Raw genomic sequence first — 21,451 nt, 5'->3', positions numbered from 1 at the left:
CCTCATATATAAAATAAATAATAATAATAATAATAATAATAATAATAATAATAATAATAATAATAAACCTTCTCCTCAACCAAACCTGGAGTTGTCATGTCCCCAGTTTATATATCACCCAATGTTCAGGAAAATAGGGGATGCTTATAATCAATCTTGCTTCTCTTTACTTGCCCTTTAAAAGGAAGATTTGCCTGTGGAGAGAAAAAAAAATAGGCCTCAGTCTAGGCTCAACAAGTTTCAGCAAACTTGCCCAGTACTAGCCAAGTGGACTTTTTCACTTCCAACTCCCTTTGTGTGATTCAAAACAAGGAACACACTCAGTTTACTGCTAGCTAGCAGCTCTCTCTGGTTGCCAGCTGGACAAACAGAGGCAAGAGTCCCATTCACGCTCTTTCTCACTGGCCGCAGGCAGAACTGGAACAAGGAGCACTGTGTTCCCACTGAGTCAAGCAGCTGGGGTCAGAGAGCTGCAATGGGCTACTGTGGAGGGAACGATTCTAAACAGCTGATGCCCCTTTCAAATATGAAGAGGATGCAAGTTAGCCTTGGCAGAGTCACAGCCTCAATGCTCTTGTTCAGTGATTAATGGTACACGGACTATACTCTCGACTTGATAGGGAATGCTGGATTATACAACCGGCCATCCGGGGATTAAACATTGACTCCAGGACAAGGGTTAAACATTGACTTAGCTAAAGAGCTACGGTTGGGAGCAGAGCTGGTGGTAAACAGCACTTCATCTGTTCAGCCTTCTGCCATTCACCTTGCAAAACAACAATCACAGGCCCCATCCCCTGCCAGATGTGGAGGACTGGAAGGTAAATAGATTCATCAGAGGCAGACATAAAGAAAGAAGGACCAGTGGATAACAAAGAAGGCAAACGTCTAGCTTCTCTCTCACACTTCTCATTCCTAAAGGGCCTAGTGGGCTTTTTCTACCATCAGCAAGGCCATCTGCCTTTGCATGGCCCCAACAAGTTCAAAGCTATGTTAGGACATATTTATCCCCAAAGCTGTGGGCCTAGCAGCCTACCTGTCTTTGTTCAAACTGATCAACCCTAAATTAGGGGAGGAGGACCCTTAGACCCCAGAGTTTCCAGAGACTTCGGCTGCCTAGTCCCCTCTCCACTCTGCAGGGTGTCTTTCTCTCTATGTGTCTCCCGGCCCCTAACGAAAACCTGTCTTCACTAGTTGACTCTGTCCACTGCATCTGAGACTTTCCCCTGCCTTCTAATTCTTTAACTGGCAGAGAAAAGTGAACCTGAACAAAACTCTAGGCTGGGAGCAGATGGGCAGAGCAAAGTGAGGACGGATGTATGGTTTGAGGAACTCCTCTAGCAAATCTAGAGCATCAAGCTAAGACAAGGCGAGGTTGGATCTGTGTAGGGCCTTGACCTTCTACAATCCACTGGGTCAACCAAGGGGGCAAGTGGAAACCCCTGCTGTCCATGGAAATGTAACACAAAGTAGTCATCCTCACTGTGAACACTTTGGTGAGCTGCAGGGGTGGGGTGGGGTGGCAGGTACCCAGTGCAGGAAGATCTTGATTATAGGGCCTGTCTCTGTCACCTCCTTTCCCAATACACTTGGGCATCATTTCACATCCGTGCCCATGGATCTTCAGTGTTCGGTGCAGAATTCCTTAGTTCTGAGTTCCTGTTCTGTCCCATGTTTAATCAAACATGAATGACAAGTATCTGCTACGTTCCAGCTATCACACATGGTAACTTTGTAACACCTTTGCGGATTTAGGATAAGCAGGTCGGAAGACATTATGTCTCTTGTCCAAGCCTTCCTGGTTAGCAGATGGAAAGGCCTGGGTACGAATCCAGGACAATCTGGGACAGAGCCTGTCCCTTCTCACAGGCTACACTGTCTCAACATGCTTGCTTCCTCCCAGCTTGTGCAGGACACTGTTGTGCGTGAGTGATGGTTATACACCCCGAGGAAACAACGGCACACACGTCTGCAGTTCTCCAGTTTCCCTGGATGGCCAGCTGATTGTAGTCAGAGTAGATGCCTGAGGTGGACACAGTCTCCAGGCTATATCTACGTCCTAACCCCAGAAGCCGGTAAACATGGCCTTAGTTAGGAAATGGATATTTGTAGGCAGATAGGATTAAATTCAGAATGATCAGATGAAGAAATCATTCCAGATTATGGGACTGGCCCTTAAATGCTACCACAAGGGTCATCATAAGAGCAACAGGCAATGGAAGTAGCCACTCAACATAGAGTGACTAAAAGGCAGAGAGCCTGGGAGGTTCCGCGGCACATCAAAGGAACGGCAGCAAAGCGAGAAATTGAAAGAGGCAAGAATCGAATCCTCCTCTAGAGACTCCATAAGGAGGGTGGCCCTGCTGCCACCTTGGTCTTGGATTTCTGCTCTTCAGACCCAAAGAGGAGCGTATTTCTGTTGCTTAATGGTGCTAAGATTGTGGTCAGCTGTCAGAATCGCCACAACAAACTTGCACGGCGCTCAACTGACACACAGGCCCCAAACCGGAAGGCCTTGCAAACCTGTTGGCCCTGCTCTTTCATTTTATAGATGAAAAGTCCACAGACCAAAAGAGGAAGTGATTTGGCAGGGGCAGAGGCAGAGCCAAAGCTAGCATACAGGTGTGTTGACTCGGGCCAAGTGGTTCCGATCCTCCCGACACTGGATGAAATCTAGGTCATATTTTCTTAATATTAGGATACAGTTGGCTTGAGTAAGAGAAAAAAGTTTTGGAACGCATCGTTGTCACCGTTGTTACTAAGTTCAATACTAGACACATTCTTCAGCCGTGGGCCAGTCCCTCCTCCCTCAGAGCTGGACACCGGAGTCACTCACTGGGTTCTAGAAAGGGAAACAAGCAGTGGGAGGGGGAGCTAACCACTGTACTCATCCACCGGCGTGTGGCTGAACTCAAAACTGGCCACAAGAATTTAACTTCCTGGTTAATCATTGGGTTGTACTTTTACATTTCCTCTTTCCCAAAGCCAGATCCCGAAGCGGGAGAGGTGGTCTATGGGTATGTGGGGAACGTACCTAACACGTTTCTCTGTGGATGCATGCATTTAATATGGTCTGCTAAAACACTTCCGGGTACCACTGGGAGCGTGTGCTACCAGTACATGATCTAGAGGCCCGTTCACTATCTTGGAGTTACAGAGAAGGCAAAGAGAACAGTCCTCACCTCCAGGCAGCAAACAAAGCAATGGTTTAGTTGATATACTTCCTTCCCCCCTCTCAAATCTTCCTTCATCAAGTGTCTGTGCTAGTATCCAGGGGCCTCTCTCGGCACCTCCTGCATCTCAGACAACTAGATACAAGTTATTCCTTGCTTTGAGGGAAGCAAACAAATCCTACAAAGTATCTTGACTATTGCGTTTAAATAGACAAAGGCATAGAACAGAAACTGTCCAAGAAGCTCTCAGATGGCAGAAACAGGCTTGTGCCACCTCTGTCCCCATGCATCTCCGTCTCCCAGCACACCTCGCATTAACCATCCACCCGGAAATGGGGAGGAGGAAATTGCTAAGGAGGAAGAAAAAGAAGTTGGTCACTAGTGTGTCTCTGTGACCTCCCGCTGCCACCATGGCTCCGAGCCTGAGCTCCGGTAGAAGAGAAAAGGTTAACAATCATATCTAGAAAGTTTGGAAAGTCCAGAGTCAAGAGACTACAACACTGCCTGTCCTCTCTAAACTGACAGTGGTCCACAATCTCACCATGACCCATTGTCCCTCCAAGTACATGAGTTGAAAGGATACATAGGCATTATGGGAGCACGATTCTCCAAGAGACCCCAGGAAGCTACAGCTCAGTCAGTCCACTCTGCAGGCACAAGAAGGGCAAAGGGGGGCTGAGAAGCCTTGCAGTTCCACCGAAGGATCTGAGAGGTAGCGACAAGAGAGGACAGGATGGACTTCAGAGCCCTTGGAATGAGCAAGGATAAAAAGTCCCACCGACCACGTGGGTCGAGTTCTATCTTGGTTGACAGAATCACTTTTTCGTTTGGAGGAACAAGACTGACACGACCCAGCAGCACACCAGGCCAACCACAAAATGGCAGGTGTCCCCTCGCTGCCCCAGGAGTTACGTTGCCATTCAGAGGAGGAAAAGGGACACCAAAAGGAAAGAAACCCGATCCGAAACACCGCTGAATTGGACCGAGCTTTCCTGGAAGTGCCTATGGTTTTGTTTTTTCTTTCATCGATCAGATTGCAGATTTACCGTCTCCAGTTGAGTTCCATAATAAAAAAAAAATACAGTTTCTTTTCTTGTAGTCAAGATCTGCGACTGTGTTGTGGGTTAGCCCACACAAGTGAGCCCAGATGCACAGATGGCCCCTCTGTTTCTGTAGCCCTTGTTTCCCCTTCCCCTTCTGGCATTTGCATTAGGACTCTTGAGGAAGAGCCAGTGAGCCAGTGAGCCCTGTGCAGGTACAGTGTGTAGCCCTTCAAGGGGAGGGGGAGCTCGTGAGGGTATGGGGTGTATCAAACAATGGGTTTCTCTGTGTGGCATCGGGAAGTCTATGATATCTGGAGGATATCTAGGAGACCCAAACAGGTCATGACCTGGGAAGGTTCCATGGACTAACTAACTGTGGTGAGGAAGGAGGTGGCTGTCTCAACTCAGCTGGTGGGAGACCTTGTGTAGCCCTAACACAGCTTCCGTCCAGCACAGCATCAGGGAGCGTAGGCAGAGTTAGGGTGGAAAAGATCCCGAAGGCTTGGGCTGTGAAGGATCTCTTTGCAGAAGGTGCTTAAACGGTGGCATTTCAGGCTCCATGTGCTGGGGTCATGGGAACAGGACAATACATAGGGACTGGGGATGTGAGGGCAAACACTAAGGGATGTTCTGTCCCGTATCTTGAAGCTGCAGCAATGGAAGATCCAGAAGTGACATAGTCTCCCCAAGTACAGGGGAGGACAAATGGAGCCAACCAGGGAAGCTGGAAACTGTGGGAGTCACGTGCTCTGACTGGCTACTTTGCCTAATGGGACAGCAGGCCCTTTAAGAGCCAGGTGCGGGTCAAGCACAGAGCACAGTTTCGGTTTTGGCAGCAGTAACCAGTGCCTGACTGGAAGATTCTAGAAAAGCAGGGGTACACACTGGCTGGCAGACTGTGCCCCGAAACTGGAGCAGCTGGAGAAGGAAGTGGCTAAAAGTAAGTGTGCTGCCTGGGCTCCTCGGCTAGGATGCTCCTTGGGATCGTGGTTCAGATGATCCCCTGACTCTCAACTCCCAACCTCCCAGAGAGGGTGAGGTGGACAAGGCAGACTGTGTGCCTGTGTGTCACAAGGGATTGCAGGGGTGTATTTCAGTGGTACGAAGAAAGGCAGACATGTGTATGGGCATGCCTTTTCTGCAAAATAGCCTGGGTGAGAAGGAAGGAACGTCTGTTGCCAGCACACCCATTACCCTTAGTTTCCAAATTCCTTAATCCTCCTACTGCTACTAACTACCTTCCGTTATACAGGACCTAATCTTTCTGAACCTCAGTCTCAATCTGTAAGATGGGGATTTAAAACTAACAGCTATCGCTGCTGGTCCAGGGGGGTTCAAATGAGAAAATAAGTGCAAAGTGTAGCAATATAACAATGGCTTGGTGCATCTCAATTTAGTTAGATTACTCGAGAACGAATTGAGTGGCAAGCAGGTCTGGAATCAGATTATGCAGCAAAGCACCTCAGCTACCCTTTGAAGCGGGCCACCCTCAGCTGCTTTTTCTGGGCTTCTGCGAGGTTCTGAAATCATTTCTGTTCGCAATCCAGACTTGCACCCTCATATTTGTCTCACTAGAAACAAGCACGCTTTATGTTGTCACTTGGCGCTGCTCTAAATGGGGAGAATGATGTTTTTGTGGGGTGATAAGCTGGGGGGGGAGGGCAGAGCTACCTTCTAGGTACAGGCATCAGCCCTATGCCCCGGTGCACCCCCTAACACACACCCAGCCACAATCAGACAGCCTCCTCAGTCCTGTCTCTCCTGACACTGTTCCTTAGCCAGCACAGAAGCCAGTGATGGAGGACAGTGTGACAACTCAGCTTCATCTTCTGTCAGCTACATCTGTGCAACTGCCTGCAGACTTGGAGCCACCCAGGACAGGGCACATACATTTTGTATGACAGTTTCTGATAACACTTTCCCCTGCTGCTAAGGGACTTAGAGATTTCTTAATATATAAATAGGGGTGTGCCAGTTTGGGGGGTTTGGGTAAAAGGCATCTATTCAGTGGCTGAAAGTAGAAGCTCGGCTCTGAGCCAGATCCAGAACTTTCCAGTCGTGCTTCTGCCTAAACGGGGAGAATGGATGCCGTGTTATAGCCAATGAACTGGAATCAGGAGAACACCCAGCTCTATGACCGTGACCCACTTCTTAGCACACTTCTGCATCTGTGGGGTTCATTCACAAAAAGCCCCATCATTTCAGCTTCCACTTAGTAAGTCCACTTGCCCTGGGACTTCATAACTTCACCCCATTCCCACCCCCAAACACCAGGGAGCTGGGAAGGGTAGACACCCCCTTCCATCTTACAGTTGAGACAGCTAAGACTTCATGAGTTAATGGGAATGATGTCAAGTTCCCAGGCACATCTGAACAATACGTGAGTGCATTCTTTCTGATATGACTTTATCACCTATCAGAACAAATCACTTAACCTAAAAAAAAATGTTTGCAACTAAAACACATCTATAATTCTAGCACTTGTGGGGCTAAGGTGGGAAGATGGATGGATTGTGAGTTAGAGGTCAGCTACATAGAGAGACGCTGCCTCAAAGAATAAACAAACAAACAAATAAATGAAATTATGGTTGAGTATTCCTGAATCTATTATTTTAAAATCTGAAATGCTTTGAATTTTAGGAGCCAACATGACACAAGCAGAAGTTCCACACCAGACCTCAGGTAGCAGGCATCAATCGAAAACATAGGCACAGTAAAAACATAGAAAATTACTTTCAGGATATGTTTAAACTTGGATCCTTCCCAAGATCTCTTACCACAAATCTGAAAATATTCCAAAAATTAAAATGGAGGCCACTTCTGAACCTAAGCATTTTGGATAGGGGACACTCAGCTTATAAAATCTGTGCATTGGGAGATTATCTGTGTTCTCCTTTTCTCTCTGACTCTGGGTACAAGGAAGTTTGGGTTCCAGGGTTGCTGGCATTGATACAGCATGGCAGGAGTAACAGAGCTTTGGCATGGCTGCATCCAGATTCAGGAAACAAAGATAACACTCCCCATCCATGCCCAGTACTAAATAAATAGCAGCTAGTGTTTGCAGGAAGAACTCTTGGCACCACCTCTCCGTCCAAGTGACTCTTCGTGAGAATTGCCTTTCCTATGAAAGTGGGGGAGGAATCATTTTACTCCCTCTCTGAAGTTGGCCTTCCCACTCCTTCTTCTTTCTGATGATTCTTCTAACAGCAAGACCCAGCACAGAAGGGTGACTAAGCTCGTATGCTCATTTGCAAAAATTATTTTTACTATTTTGGCGTGTGTGGTGTGTGTGTGTGTGTGTGTGATATACATATGTGAGTGGTATATACACAACACATGTATGTGTGCAAGTGCACAGCCTATGCCTGTGCACACGGAGGCCAGAGAATCTATGCTGGTTGTGGTCCTCTATCCATCTCACTTGGGCACTTACCTTGGCCAGCTTTTTTTACACGTTTGTGCTTTATACCCTGCTTCCCGGGGTAGCTGTGCAAATTAAAGAGCTGACATCAGTAAAGGCCTTGGAAAGAATTCTGTATGTGTTCTTCTAACCCAGGTCACAGTGCTTGCTTCTGGAGTCACAGGGCTCAACCTACAGCTCTCTCTGAGTCTTGATAGGATGCTCAGCCGACAGCCTTCTAGTTTCTCTCACTCTTTGACCAAAAGAAAGAGAAGACTGCAGTGACTTCAGAGAGGAGATGTGGACGAATTAACACTTCCAATCCCACCGCTCTGCTAAGGACTTTGTCATTTGGTCTGTATAACAATTTCCTACGATGCAGAGTCATCTCCAGTTTATAGAGGGGGACCTATGGGCTCAGCTTAAAAATCCACACAGCCCGTAGATGAGAGTGGAAAGCCAAGTAGAAGAATAAGTGGTTTTACCACTCAGCCCAGTGCATAGTCCCCGTGAAGATCAGACACTACCCAACTCTCCCGCCCTTTAGAGCAATTGTAGCTGCTTTCCGTTGAGGAGCCCTTAATGTCATCAAAAATATTCACGTATATTATTCTTCCATCTTTCCCCGTGTTCTCCCATACCAAGGCATTCCCCTTCCAAGTTAGAAGAGTCAGGAACTCTAACACTCATTTTATGAATGAAAGCACTAAGTCAGTATTTTCCATCCAAGAGATAGGATGCTCCTTATACCCCACGATAGTATGGGATGCAGATCCCTACATTCTCTTCCATCCTCGACATTCCCCTTCACATGACAGTTTCCAGGCTCATGCTACCCTGTGCTCAACGCTTGGTCTGGGAAAGACGAACGTGATAGTCCCAAATGGACTTAGGCACAGAAGATGCTGTTCCTCGGGCTAAGGAAGAAAAGAGAAGGAAGCCTTCGTAGCTAAGCCATCCTCTTCTTATCCTCAACTCCAGAGCATCTTACTCCTTCAAGTTCATACTCCCGGGTTGTCAGAAACCATCACTCAGCTTCTGGTCTTCTTAACTCACATTCTCTGTCCCCTCTGAAGGCCCTGGAGCTTTGAGAACCCCACCTTATCTTCTCCTGGGAGGTGAAAGCTTTAGGTTGCTTACTAGCCAAGCTAAGCTCCGGGCCCAGCTGTCTCTCCCTCAGAAAAGGAACATCAGAGGTTAGATGAAGACAGGTTTGTCCCCAAAACTGAAAAGCTGTCACTTTAATCAAAGGGGCACTATATAAATTAGGTTTATCAGGAGACAAACTCAGTCTTCTGAGTGGCCCATACTTGTGCCCCAATCTACGAGCTTGGGGTCTTAGGTTATAAATACACTGGGAAAACAACAGTAAACCTCAAACAATATGGAACACCTCGGCCTCATTATTGGAAAACAGCTCAACCCTGGATTAAGTGCAAGTGTACCAGTGAATAACCCATGCAAGAGGATGTAGATCCCCACGCTTGTGCTGTATTAAGCCAACTAAGAACATAGTGAGTCCTCTGGTGTACTGAGCCTGGCCTGGGGAAAGACGCTTGGTACCCAAAGGAAAGTAGGTTTTTTTTCTTTTCCTTCCTTCCTTCCTTCCTTCCTTCCTTCCTTCCTTCCTTCCTTCCTTCCTTCCTTCCTTCCTTCCTTCCTTCCTTTTTCTGTTGTCTTCTCTTCTCTCTCTCTCTTTTGTTTTGTTTGTTTGTTTTCGAGAGAGGGTTTCTCTGTAGCTTTGGAGCCTATCCTGGAACTCTCTATATAGACCAAGCTGGCCCCGAACTCACAGAGATCCACCGCTTCTGCCTCTCGAGTGCTGGGATTAAAGACGTGTGTCACCACCGCCCGGCCGAGAGCAGGGTTTTTAAAATCAAAAGGCTGTAATCACATCATACCTGGTGTAGGCTATGGGTCTTTACAATGTCACCTTTGATCTTGTCAACCATCACACAAGGTATGCATCTAAGCAGCAGTTCTCTACCTGGCGGGGGGGGGGTGAGACCCTTTGGGGGTCAAATGACCCTTTCACAGGTGTCGCCTAAGACCCTCAGAAAACACATTCACATTGCGATTCATAATAGAAGCAAAATTACGGTTTTGACATAGCATCAAAAATAATTGTATGATTGGGGAGGTTTACCAAACCATGAGGAACTCTGCCAAAGGGTTGCAGCATTAGAAAGGTTGAGGCGCCAAACTGTTTTTACATGCCAGGACCCTTTCTCAGCATAGATGGAGAGAGAAGCACTCTTCTATTGACAGGCAAGTGTGGCTTCCAAGTGGGGGAGGTGAGGAGTCAGGTGAACCTGACCTTTCTTTAGCTAGTCACTAATAGATCTACGACCCCATAGAACCAATCTCTGGACTCGTGCAAGAAGCGATGCTGGACTCATGGTCCCGGTTCCAATTCTGATAAAGGTGTTGGGGTCAGGAATCCTTGACCATTAGGTCTCCTATCCACGGCAATAAGGTAATATCATCTATGGCGGGGTTTCCTGCGGCAATACATGAGATCATGGAAGAGGAGCCTAGCAAAGCACCTGGGGAAAGAGCTTTACTCTTTCTTTCCCTTCTTAAATCCCTTTTTAGTCACCCTGCCATTGGGATCTCACTGATTTCTGGGTTGTCTGACTGAGATGAAGATGTCTTAAATACAGGGTCCTTTTAGCAGCCACCAGAGAAACAGCTCCAAATTTTAGCTCTAGACAAAGAAAAATTCCTGTGTTTGAAAATGTCTCCTGCCCACCATCTTCCCTGGGAGTAGACTCATGACTTCCTTGCCAAGGTGACCCTCTCCCAGGTTGCCAAGGTGACCCTCTCCCAGGTTTTTCCTTCCAGGTATGTGTGCCTGATGCTCTCACACCTGACTTTGAGCTATACACAAAGTTGAAGGTATACACACATCTCTCCCCGCTTCCAAGTTGACTGAGCTAGTCATCCAAAATGCATCACAAAATGATTAGCGGCCTGGGTTAGAAGTCAGGTCCCCCACCACGGAAAGCCTGGCACCTGGTTCTCCGTAACAAAAGGAGTGTCACTTTGCCTGTCCAGAGGAGGGTAGCACCCCAGCTGAGCCTATCAGAAGAAGACCAGGTCCTGCCTCATGAGTATTAGAAGCTTGCTTTTCTAGAGCCAAGGACAAGATTGAGAATTAAACACAGCCACCGCTAGTTTGGGCTCTTAAACTAAGACCTTAAGATGAAACTATTTGGCCTTCCCACCTGTGACTGCACCCAGGACTGGCATAAGGGGCAGGTGTTCAGTCCCTTGGGACTTGGCGCCACCCATCCCAACTGTTACAGAAAAGCTAGGCCTCACAGCTGCTCTTGCTTGGGAGCTTCTAGCCTCTCAGATGACCCCTAGGTACCTGATCACACCCAAATAAAGCTGAGTTTGGCTAAGACTCCACTCCAGGACTTTATCATTGACTTGGTAAGAAAGCTCAGGCCATTAACCTCAGTGAAAAAAAAAACCTTTAGTTGCCATCTGACACCCTTCTCTGTCCCCACCCCCTGCCCTCACTCTTCCAAAGAACCAGAGAAACAGAATACCTTTATCTCCACAAGGAAATAAAAGGGTTTCTTACTGGGAAATTCCCCCACGGAAAAGAAATAACCAAGATAAACAAGTCTATTGCCTTTGGCTCAGCTAGTGAAGGAAGTCTCTGAGAAGCGGAGTTAGGGACAAGCAGGGAGAAGAGATATTGCCCAGGCTGCCTCCTGCTTACAGCTTTCTTATCTTTATGGGCACTCATTACTGCGTAGGGCCTATTATTACTGTTTTTCTCCTTATAAAGCTCCTTCAAATCCATTCCAAAGTTTATAGCCAAACAAAGTCCTCAAATTCTGTTGGAAAGTGGGGACTCCCCTCTCCTTTCTCCTCTCTTCCTCTTGGCCCTAGAGTCTAGGGTATCATTTGGACCCTTGAGACAGTTCAGCCTAGCATGGCCCAAGCCTCAGTCCTCTGTAGGTCTGGACTATGCAGAAGTCCACATGGTGGCTTGCATTCTCGCTCTTTGTCTGCTGGAATTCACCAGGTAGGAAACATGATAACATCTGTATTTTTGTCTCCGACTCCGGAGTGGAGTCATAGGAAACCTTGGGCATAGCTCATCATCTCCAGCTCGCTCTCTGCTGCTGCTGTGTCCGCTTTTCTGTCTTATTTCAAGACTACTTGTACAACTCCAATGAATACTGCCAGGTCCAAAGGAAACTCCAGTTCCTCAAACTGCAAGAAGCAGTCCAAATGTCTAGGAATGAACTCAAACTGGACTATAGACGGATTTCTGGTGGTTAAATAAAAACCAGCGTTCCTTAGGAGTTTGTGAAGCTGGTTCCCCTCTACCTCTTCTGGCAGAAGGGTTATATAGTTACCTGTGGTGCCTATTAGCATGTCATAGCATATGCTGGCCTCCAGGCTCCCCAGTATCACTAGTACCTGTTACACATTTCAAAGTCCATGCTAGCTAGCGCTGGCCCTTCTCACTTCCTCCCCTACCCTAAACTCCCTCCAGCTCACAGGCGTCCTTCCCCCAGCTACTCTTTCTCCTTATAACCCTGCTATTCTTACTATGCTTTTAATTTTCTATCTTTCTGCAGCTCTCTGCTCCTGCTTCTCTCCTCACGAATTTTTGTTCTCCCTCCCCTGCTATTCCTCCCTCTCTCATAGATAGGCCTGACCATGTCCAGACCGCTGGCTGTGTCCAGTCTATTCTTTTCTCTCTCTGATCTAGACTTTTCCAGATGCCTCTATCTGCAACCCCCCCCGCCACATTATTGCTTCATATCTATGATAAAAAATCTTCTTCTTAGCCAGGCAATGGTGGTACACGCCTTTAATCCCAGCACTTGGGAGGCAGAAGCTGACAGATCTCTGTGAGTTTGAGGCCAGCCTGGTCTACAGAGTGAGTTCCAGGATAGCCAGGGTTACACAAAGAAACCCTGTCTCGAACAAGCAAACAAACAAATAAGAACACCTTCTTCTTAGCCATACCACGGAGTGGTCATGTCAGCTTATACAAATGATAGCAAAGACAGTCTTTGACAAACAAGGGGCATTCCAGCATCCAATGTAAGCATACTATCATTGGGGAGGTTGAGAGCATAGACAAGTTAGGGTTCAGATTTCCCCAGCTCACTCTGTCCATCCCACAGTTAACCCTTGTGGGGCATGTGGGAGCCTTTGTCTACCTTTACAAACACCAGAATCGCTAGTCTGTCTCTTCCTGTCAGTTTATTGATCACCCACCCACAGCATGTCAGCCTCCTCCACTCTCGGGGATATAGGGTAGGTAACTGACACGGAGAGAAAGGGCCATGTTATGGTGTGCCCAATACTGTGTTCTAAATGATGACAAAGAAATGTCATCAATATCGGAGAGACAGGGCCATGTTGTGTGCCCAATACTGTGTCCTGGAAGATGACTAAGAAATGTCATCAATATCGCTATCCCAAAGAAACACTAAGTTTAGGTAAGAAGATAAGGTACTTATAACTGTTGAAGAGGAATTAAGAGCCAATTGTTTGTCCAAGACTGTCTTTTAATATCTTTCTTTCTTTCTTTTTTTTTTTTTGGATTTTTCGAGACAGGGTTTCTCCGTAGCTTTTGGTTCCTGTCCTGGAACCAGCTCTTGTAGACCAGGCTGGCCTCGAACTCACAGAGATCCACCTGCCTCTGCCTCCCGAGTGCTGGGATTAAAGGTTGATATTTTTTTGTATAAACTGACAATGTGGCTGCTCCATGGGTTGGTTAAGAGGAAGGTTTTTATTATAGATACGAAAGAGAGAGGGAGAGAGAGAGAGAGAGAGAGAGAGAGAGAGAGAGAGAGAGAGAGAGAGCACAGACGGGGACGGGAACCCGGGAGTTCTTAGCAATGAGGAAGCACCATTCACACATTCATCCAGTCATTCAACAGAATTTTCAATGGTTTCTGCAGACGGGAAGCAGCCAGGTGTTGCAGAAGAACTTCATCTCACTTGGTTGTTCTCTTTCAGCATCTCATAGAAGCCAACCTGAATGGCACAGCCCCCCTGGAAGCCACCAGCAATGAAGCTCTTCGTGTTCGCCATCCTGCTCGCTGTCCTCCCAGGTGGGTCTGCTGTCCCAGCTCCCCAGATTGCACTCTTTTCCCCTAGACTCCTTGTTCCTAGGATCCAGCTCCATGGAGACCCTGACATCAGAGTCATCCCTAGCAATGTCCCTCATAGGGTGTGTATCCCTATGCGACAGTCACACACAGCAATGCAGAAAAAGACATGTCTAAAAATGGGTTTTGATAGCACTGGAAATCAAAGACAGGGATGAGAATTCCCGATTTTAAGACAAGGAATCTGTTAGAGAGTCCTCTCTGCAGACTAAAAAATAAAAACAAGAAAGACTTTGAACTCCAAACCAAACATCTTTTCTGAATTGTATGATTTGGGGGAAATCAACTAAATTGACAAATTTTCCTGGCCCTTAATGTTTTTAATATAAAAAAAGAAGGAAATAATCTATCAAGGGAAATTATATAGTCACTGCAAAAACACAACATCCTGAAAAGTAGTGTAAGACGCCATTAGTCTGCCATTCACCGTCCTTAAAAAAAGATTTTTGTTAATGAGTTACCCTTGTGGAATTCAAGACCACCAGGAAAGACTAAAGACTCAATTCAGACTATAATTAGCCAAATTTATTGTTTCTGCTGGCAGGGCAGCTATCTCTAAGCAAATCAGAAATGGGCTGTACCTGAGCAGATGGGGGAACAAGTTTTAAAGGTCAGGCCACAATTACTCCATTTCTGCAGAATTTACAACTGCATAAAGATTGCCCCTCCCCCCTCCCCCCCCACATGAGGAACTGTTGCCCTCCCCTCCCCCACAGCTACATGAGAAACTGCCATTCCCCATGCCCGCAGTGATAAGTGTGTTTACAGAAGCCAGAACAAGCTGTTAATCATTGCACAACAGTTACACAGCTTAGGGGAGGGGACAAGGGGTCAGAGCTTTTAGGAATTTAGGTCAGAGGCCAAGAGCTACAAAAGTGGGTTCCTGGTACAAAATGAAATTTTCTTAGCCACCATATTCCCCACTGGCTTTAGATCATAGAATCAAACCATTGACCCTTGCTGAATCAATTTTTTTAATAGAGTTGGTTATTTAATGTATGTTAGCAACCGATTTAAAATTCAAAGGCTGATCATAACTCCAACGAGCGGTAAAAGGTTCAGCTAAGGCGGTCAAGGGTGGTAAACCATGGGAAGAGAAAACGGATGGATACCGATTAGAGGCCTCATCATGTTCTGCTCTTGCATCTAAGTTTTTCTGGATCATGTTTAATGTTTCTGAGATAACTCCCTAGCTGTTGGCATCAAATCAGCATGTTTCACATCCGATGGCACGAATCTCATCCCTGACAGTTTTGTAAAAACCATTTCTGCTAGGGAGTCTACTTGTTTTTCAAGTTGTCCTACAGCATCATTGAGATGTTGTACGCCCTGGTCTACTCTATTATTTAGAGCTTTGCAAGTCTGATCGTGAGGAATTAAAGCTGCCGTTTCCCAAGGCAGCTATGGATGTGATCCCTTCTGTCACTACGAGGGGTCTAACTATAGCCGAGTTACTATTCTTTTTCTTCTAACTAGACCCTGGCCCTCATGGCGGGAGTGTCCTTCATCCACAAGCAATTGTTTTCTACTCTCTTCTCTAGTCAACACACCTTCCTCAGGAAGGATATAGGTTAGAATACAGAGATTCCCTTCCATGTCCCGAATTCTGGATGCTCCGCTGTTACACATCTAGCGAGGCCAAATGTGCAGGCCCACCATGTCCCTAAAGGAGCCAGAAAGTGCATTCTCATATATTCAGACTTCATTGGTGTACACATGAGTACTAACTACAGGATTGGCCTTAAAGGGAAGCTGAGTTGCTATAAGTTGAAGAGATTAAACAATTTGGAGGTTCCTTGGAGGGCTCCGAGGGTGCGCTTACTTCCTCTGAGTCACAATTTAATTCCCAGATCTGGTAGTAGTCGAGACAATAGAGAGATTGACCCCTGTCCCCACATAAAAAGGAGGCCTAGAGTCAAGGCAAAGGCAATATTCATTTCCCAGGTTAGAGAGGGTTTGGTTTAATCAAGCTGTGTAGTAACCTTACGGTCTTGAGCTCAGGGTTACCTTTGGGAGATGAAGTTGTTTTGTGTATTTTTGTATCCGGGCTTAGGTTGAGTCTATTACCATACACCCCTCCCGGATGGGACTGAAGGCTGGTTTATTTCCATGGGTGGAGTGGTTCAAGGGGAGAGGATACACCCTAGTCTTTGGTTAAGGCATCTAGCTTTTTCCTGGGCCTATAGGGCTAACTTGGAGGGGTGTTAACCCTAACCCTTTCCCACAGAGAGAAATCCACAGCCCACTGAAAACTGAAACTCTTGATGTCAAAATGGAAACCCGGGGATGGACTCTTAAGCCAGGGCTGGGTGCTCAGTTCTTTCCAGGTCATGACTCTCCCACCAGAGGAGCTTTATTTCCTATGGGTGAACCCTCGGGGAGGGATTTCTCACTCAAAAAGGATTCCAGGTCTAGACAGGTGCCTAATACCCTTTCTCGGGCAAACTCAGCCTCACAGTTTGGATCAGTACAATGATAATCTCCTTTTTGCTGACGACAGTCTGTTGGCCCATCAGCTGGACATATATGGAAAAGGATTTCATATATTATATTTTTATCACATCCTAGAATGACCATGATGTTGCCTTCAACATACCGCATCTTAGGAGTGAGCAGTGACGATACTTTTAGTCAGACTGGATAGATAGTCCGCAAACAGGTCACAGATACCAACTCTAAACATAGGCTGGGAGGCAGCATTTTGTAGAACATATATTATTTTTCTTCAATCTGACCATGGGTTTAATTTGCATGGCTCTCATGACAACTCCCAGTCCCAAACCTTAACATTTGCAGTAGGTCAAGCATAGAAGGTACTTGTCACGATTCCCGGCATTAGTGTCGGTCTGATTCCGAGTGGCCGATGAACCGCACCTTAAGGGGGACCTAGTGATCTCCCCTTTAACTCTCCGCTTGTCGCCTTCGTTTGGCGAGTCATGTTCACCTTAAAGTAGGAGTGATGGCTCCAAACCTCAGTCCCTGCTACCTTGATGACCACGGGTGTTGTCAATATCACTGGGTACAGCCCTTTCCAGGAAAGTTCCAGGGTTCTGCTGGGCAAGCGGTGAATCCACACCAAGTGCCCAGGTTGGAACCTGTGCTTCTGTTCAGTCAAAAGCAGCATCAGCGGTGAGGGTGATAGACGATTCTGGGTTCTCAGGTGCTTTGCAGCATTGCCTGTTAGGACTGAAGAAGGAATCACTAGATATTTCAATGGTCTGTAACCTTCCCTTTGCAGGAATAAGCTGAGGCTACCGTCAAACATTATTTCAAATGATGTAGCTTGTCCCGGTAGGGGGCGCACCTGATCCTAAAAAGAACGGCTGGAGGCAGCTCTAGTCACCAGCTTCTTGCCAGTTTCTGCCCAGAACTTAATGACTATTTCTGTAATAGTCCCATTAGCTCTTTCTCCCTGTCCTGAGCTCTGAGACCTGTAGTGGCAACATAATCTCCAATGTATTCCTAGTGTGTTCACTGCTTGCTGAAAGACTTTGGCTGTGAAGGCCCGCCCATTGGTAGACCCCAAAGAGGAAAGGAGGGTTCGTGAGAGAAGTGATGAACCCCAAGGCTTCTGGTAGGACGGGACATCTGTCTGGAAGCATCCACCAGGCCTCTATCTCAGTTGGCCCCTACTCTCTGCCCCAGTTTTCTTCCTCGCAGGTGTATGCATTTGGGGGGGCTGAATGGTTGTGGTGGCCCCACTGACTTTGTGGTTCCCATTCTTGCTGTGGCATTAGCAAATCTGTCGCCTCAGGTTTCTACCAAATCCCGTTTGGTGTTCCAGGCAATGGATAACAGCAAGCTTCTCTGACAGCCAAAAAGCTGCTAGGAGAGCAGAGATCTCCCCCTGGTTTTTGATCTTCTTCTCTGTAGAGGTCAGCAGGCCGTGTTCCTGGACAAGGCACCACGGACGTGTGCAGTGGCAAAGTCGTATCAGCTTTCGGCACAGATATCGACAGCTCGGCTATTTCCCCATCTTAGTGCCTGAGTCAAGGCTATCCTTTCTGCCTTTTGGGCTGATGACCTTTGGGGTAGAGATTGTGCCCAGAAAGTGACGCATTTGGGAGTGTCACTAAAGCCCCTCCTGCTCACCTTGTACATAGCTGCTCCCATTGGTGAATAAGGTCACATCTGCCTTCCCAAGGGGCTGGTCTTAGGGATCCAGTTGTCCACACTGCAGGCGGTCAGTGACCTGGGCACAGGCAAGGGCCGGCTGTTCTTCAGGGTCCAGAAGGAGGGATTCTGGGTTTAGCACAGCAGATGTGAAAATTTGAGCCTCGGTGCACTTTTGGAGTGCCTGCTAATAAGTGAGGTGTATGTTTGACATCCTGTGTCCGAGGCTCCTAGAAGGAGCATCTCGATGGAGTGGGGACAACCAACCCCTTCCCTTCCCGTGGTTAGTTCATCAATTTCCTTTAACAATAGCACTGGGGCAGCAGTGGCCCAGATGCCAGCTGGCTATCCCGCAGTCACAGGGTCTAGGCATTCAGACCAACAGGCCGTCTCTAGGGCCCCAAGGGTTGAGTCACTGCTCCTTTTGCCACCCCATGTCACCCACCCACAAGTGGAAGGGGTTGTCAGTGTCAGATAGTCTGAGTGTAGGGGCTGACACCAGTCTTCCCTGAGTGTTCGGAATTTCTCCTTTTCTTTGCCCTCCCAGCTCACAGGTCTGCTTCCTTAGGCTCTGAAATAACCACTGTGCTATTTCAGCAAAGTTGGGTGTCCCCAGTGTTAGGAATATTTCCTAATACAAGCTCCCTGACGACGCAAAAATTCCCAGTCAAGCCAAATTAAGAAATATCCAGGTTTAATGGGAGATCTGTGCTCTTGGGTGGCCCTGAGGGGGAAATCGGAAAGCCGCAGGAACGTGACCCCCGGGAGGAAGAAAGGGAGACCACCTGTTTTTCTTTTGGGGGGAATCACTTAAGTACCCTGGGGAGTGGTCCTGACCCCATCCCCAGGGAGGGGTCAGGACCTGGCCTGCTGGGATTTGAAGTCCAGACCAGGCCTGGGGGCTGGGATAGATGCGAGGGACTGGGACCTATGCTCCCAACCTAACACCCAGTCTGCAGTATCCAACTGTACCCAGGAATTCTCTCACCTGCCTCTGAGATATTCAGGATAGCTTGAATCCTAGTTGATGACAAGGTTCTCCTGTTGCCGCCCCCAAAGCAATACATTACCCAGATAAATTACTTTATGGGAGCACAATTGGGCCTTTTTGCAGACACGTAGTAGCCCAGCAGCTGAAGCGTTTTGAGATGTCCCTCTGCGGCTTTTTGGTACTCCTCCAGGGTATGTGCTTCAGTGACCTCATCTGCATACTGCAAGAGGCTAGGACATTCAGGTGTCCTTTGCAGGTGCCCAAGCAAGTCCATGCTAAGAGCTTCATCAGAGATCAGGAGAGTTCTTAAACCCCTGTGGATAGTCTAGTCCAGGGAAACTGCTGCTGAACCCTGACTTGGGGTCTCTCCATTCAAAGGCAAATGTAGGTGGCTCACAGGTGCCGAAAGCAGAGAAAAAAAGACACCCTTCAGGTCTAAGACAGTGTGCACAGTTCATCCTTGAGGCAACAGACAGAGCAAAGTGTACAGATTGGGTGTCCTCTGGGGATGATTTCTGGTCTCCCCTTAAGATCTAAACAGAATGACAGTCTTTGATGCCTGCCTTAATGACAGAGCAGTGTTCTGAAGCGTGTTTCAGGGAAATCCCTGCATCTCTAAGGCAACTGATGTGCTTTCTGATGCCTGCTTTAATGTCTCTCAAAATAGGGTACTGCTTTTACTTATAGACAAGGCTGAGCTCAAGAGCTGAGCAGCAGCTCACGGCCAGTGTGAGGCCAGTCCAGGGCAGCAGGTTTCTGCCCACACTCTAGGGAATAATAGCATCCATCAATCCCATTAGGAGTATCTCAACTCTTCCCAGATCCTCATTACTCTTTTCTGTTGTTTTATATCCTTCTGATAATGAGCAAGTCACCAGGATTACTGTGTATGGACTCCTGAGGTCCAAAGTGGCTTTATTCTCATTGACCATGATGGTACCAACTTTGCTCAACAAGTTTCTACCAATCAGGAGGTGCAGAAAATCTGGTTTACCAAGGAGAGAATGAGTCACACTACCTTGCCCAAGGTCCACTTCTCAGGTGGTGGCTCAAATGTAGGTGCTAGTCCTGTGGTCCCTTGGATGGTGATTCCTTCTCAGTGGGGGGGGGGGGGCTGGGGGTTGGTTTAGCACTGAATGGGCTGCGCCCATATCCACTAGTAACCAGAGAGCTCTGCCCCATGCTTTTCCTGTGATCATGGGTTCCTGGGGGCTCAATGGTATGGAGTCCTAACCCCATCAATCTCATCCTGTTATATTGAGGATTTGCCCCCTCCTCTCTGTCTGCAATGAGGGCATTCATTCATCTTTTCCCAATGTCTCTTTTTTCTACAATTGCACATTGGTCCTTCTCTAACATGGATCGAAGCTGATTTGGCCACCTGGGGTGCTTTTGGTTTTTATCAGTCTCTTCTCTACCATGGCCATTTTATTATCTGGCCAGTTTTCTGGTTTTGTTTTTTGTTTGTTTGTTTGTTTTGTTTTGTTTTGTTTTTTTTGTTTTTTTATCTGGATCTCTATTGTTAAATTTTCTGAGCTATTCCTAATCAATGTGACCTATTCATTCCTTCAAACCCTTCTAATTTCTGTAACTTCTTATGAATATTAGGGGATGGTTAGTGACAAAAGCAATATTACTAACCTGCTGGTTTTCTAGGGCATCTAGATCTATGAAGGTAAATTCCCAGTAAGCCTCTCAGAGGTGCTCCAAGAACCAGGAGATTCATAATTTCCCCCAAATACCCCAGATACCTTTGAGAGATAAGTTGGGGCTCTACTCTTGTTACATTTACTAAGGCCTGGCAATAGGTGTCTAGTGCTGCCTTGACATTGGTCAATGTTGGGATCCCAGTTTGGCAAAGTTGAGGGCAATATTCACTCAACCCTTTCTTCAGCATTTGCCCTGGTAACTATGGACCAATCACAGCCTTCCTAGGCACAGTCATGATTATAACCCTCTCCTTAATAGTAAAAAGGAGACCTTGAAGCTGCCTGCAATCATCCCAGATGGGCTGGTGGATAAAGAAAAGAGTTTCCATCAGGCCAGTGAGGGGCTGAGGCACCTCAGAGAAGGGAGGGTTCTAAGTCCTCCTGTTATACAGGTGACTGATCAAGAGAGGAACAAAAACTAGAGGAGGTCTGGGTCTCTCCTCCCCCAAAACTCTTTGTGCCAATGGGGGCTGGAACCCACTGGGGGTGCCTTCCTAAGAGGGAACGCAGCTGGGGTCTTGTTTAGCTGAGGTGGAGACTAACTCAGCCCACCCAAAGTGTGTGAAGGGAATGGCAGGTCCAGATAGATCATTGAGACAGTGTTCAGTCTCAATTGATTCAGGCCCTCTCAGATACAGTCGGATACTGAACTGGCTGGATGCATAGGGAAGATTCTCCTCCTTCACACTGGCCAGTCCAGAGAGTCCAGGCATTTTACTTAGGTTTCTACAGTCTTTGATTTATTGACTTTAAAACTAAAACAGAACTTTGTTTAAGGGCACAACATTCCAGCCATAGAAGGGGTTTGAGAAGGAGGAGGAAGAACCAGCAAGCAATATAAGAAAACTGGTCTGGGTGGCTAGGGTTCTC

At 47.1% G+C, this 21,451-nt stretch overlaps 1 protein-coding gene across 1 annotated transcript in view; it reads left to right on the top strand.

Moving 5' to 3' along the window:
* Nucleotides 1-5,019: 5,019 nt before the first annotated feature.
* Nucleotides 5,020-21,451, top strand: part of Pigr (polymeric immunoglobulin receptor) — a 28,817-nt gene continuing 12,385 nt past the window's right edge. The window contains exons 1-2 of the mRNA XM_057769832.1: nt 5,020-5,156; nt 13,617-13,711. Coding sequence (XP_057625815.1) covers nt 13,639-13,711 — 73 coding nt within the window. The 5' untranslated portion in view covers nt 5,020-5,156; nt 13,617-13,638. The remainder of the gene's footprint in view (nt 5,157-13,616; nt 13,712-21,451) is intronic.

This window comes from Chionomys nivalis, chromosome 5 (genome assembly GCF_950005125.1).
Source record: "Chionomys nivalis chromosome 5, mChiNiv1.1, whole genome shotgun sequence".
Taxonomy (NCBI): Eukaryota; Metazoa; Chordata; class Mammalia; order Rodentia; family Cricetidae; genus Chionomys; species Chionomys nivalis.
Note: the sequence above shows the minus strand (reverse complement) of the source record. Positions and strands in the feature narration are given on the sequence as shown.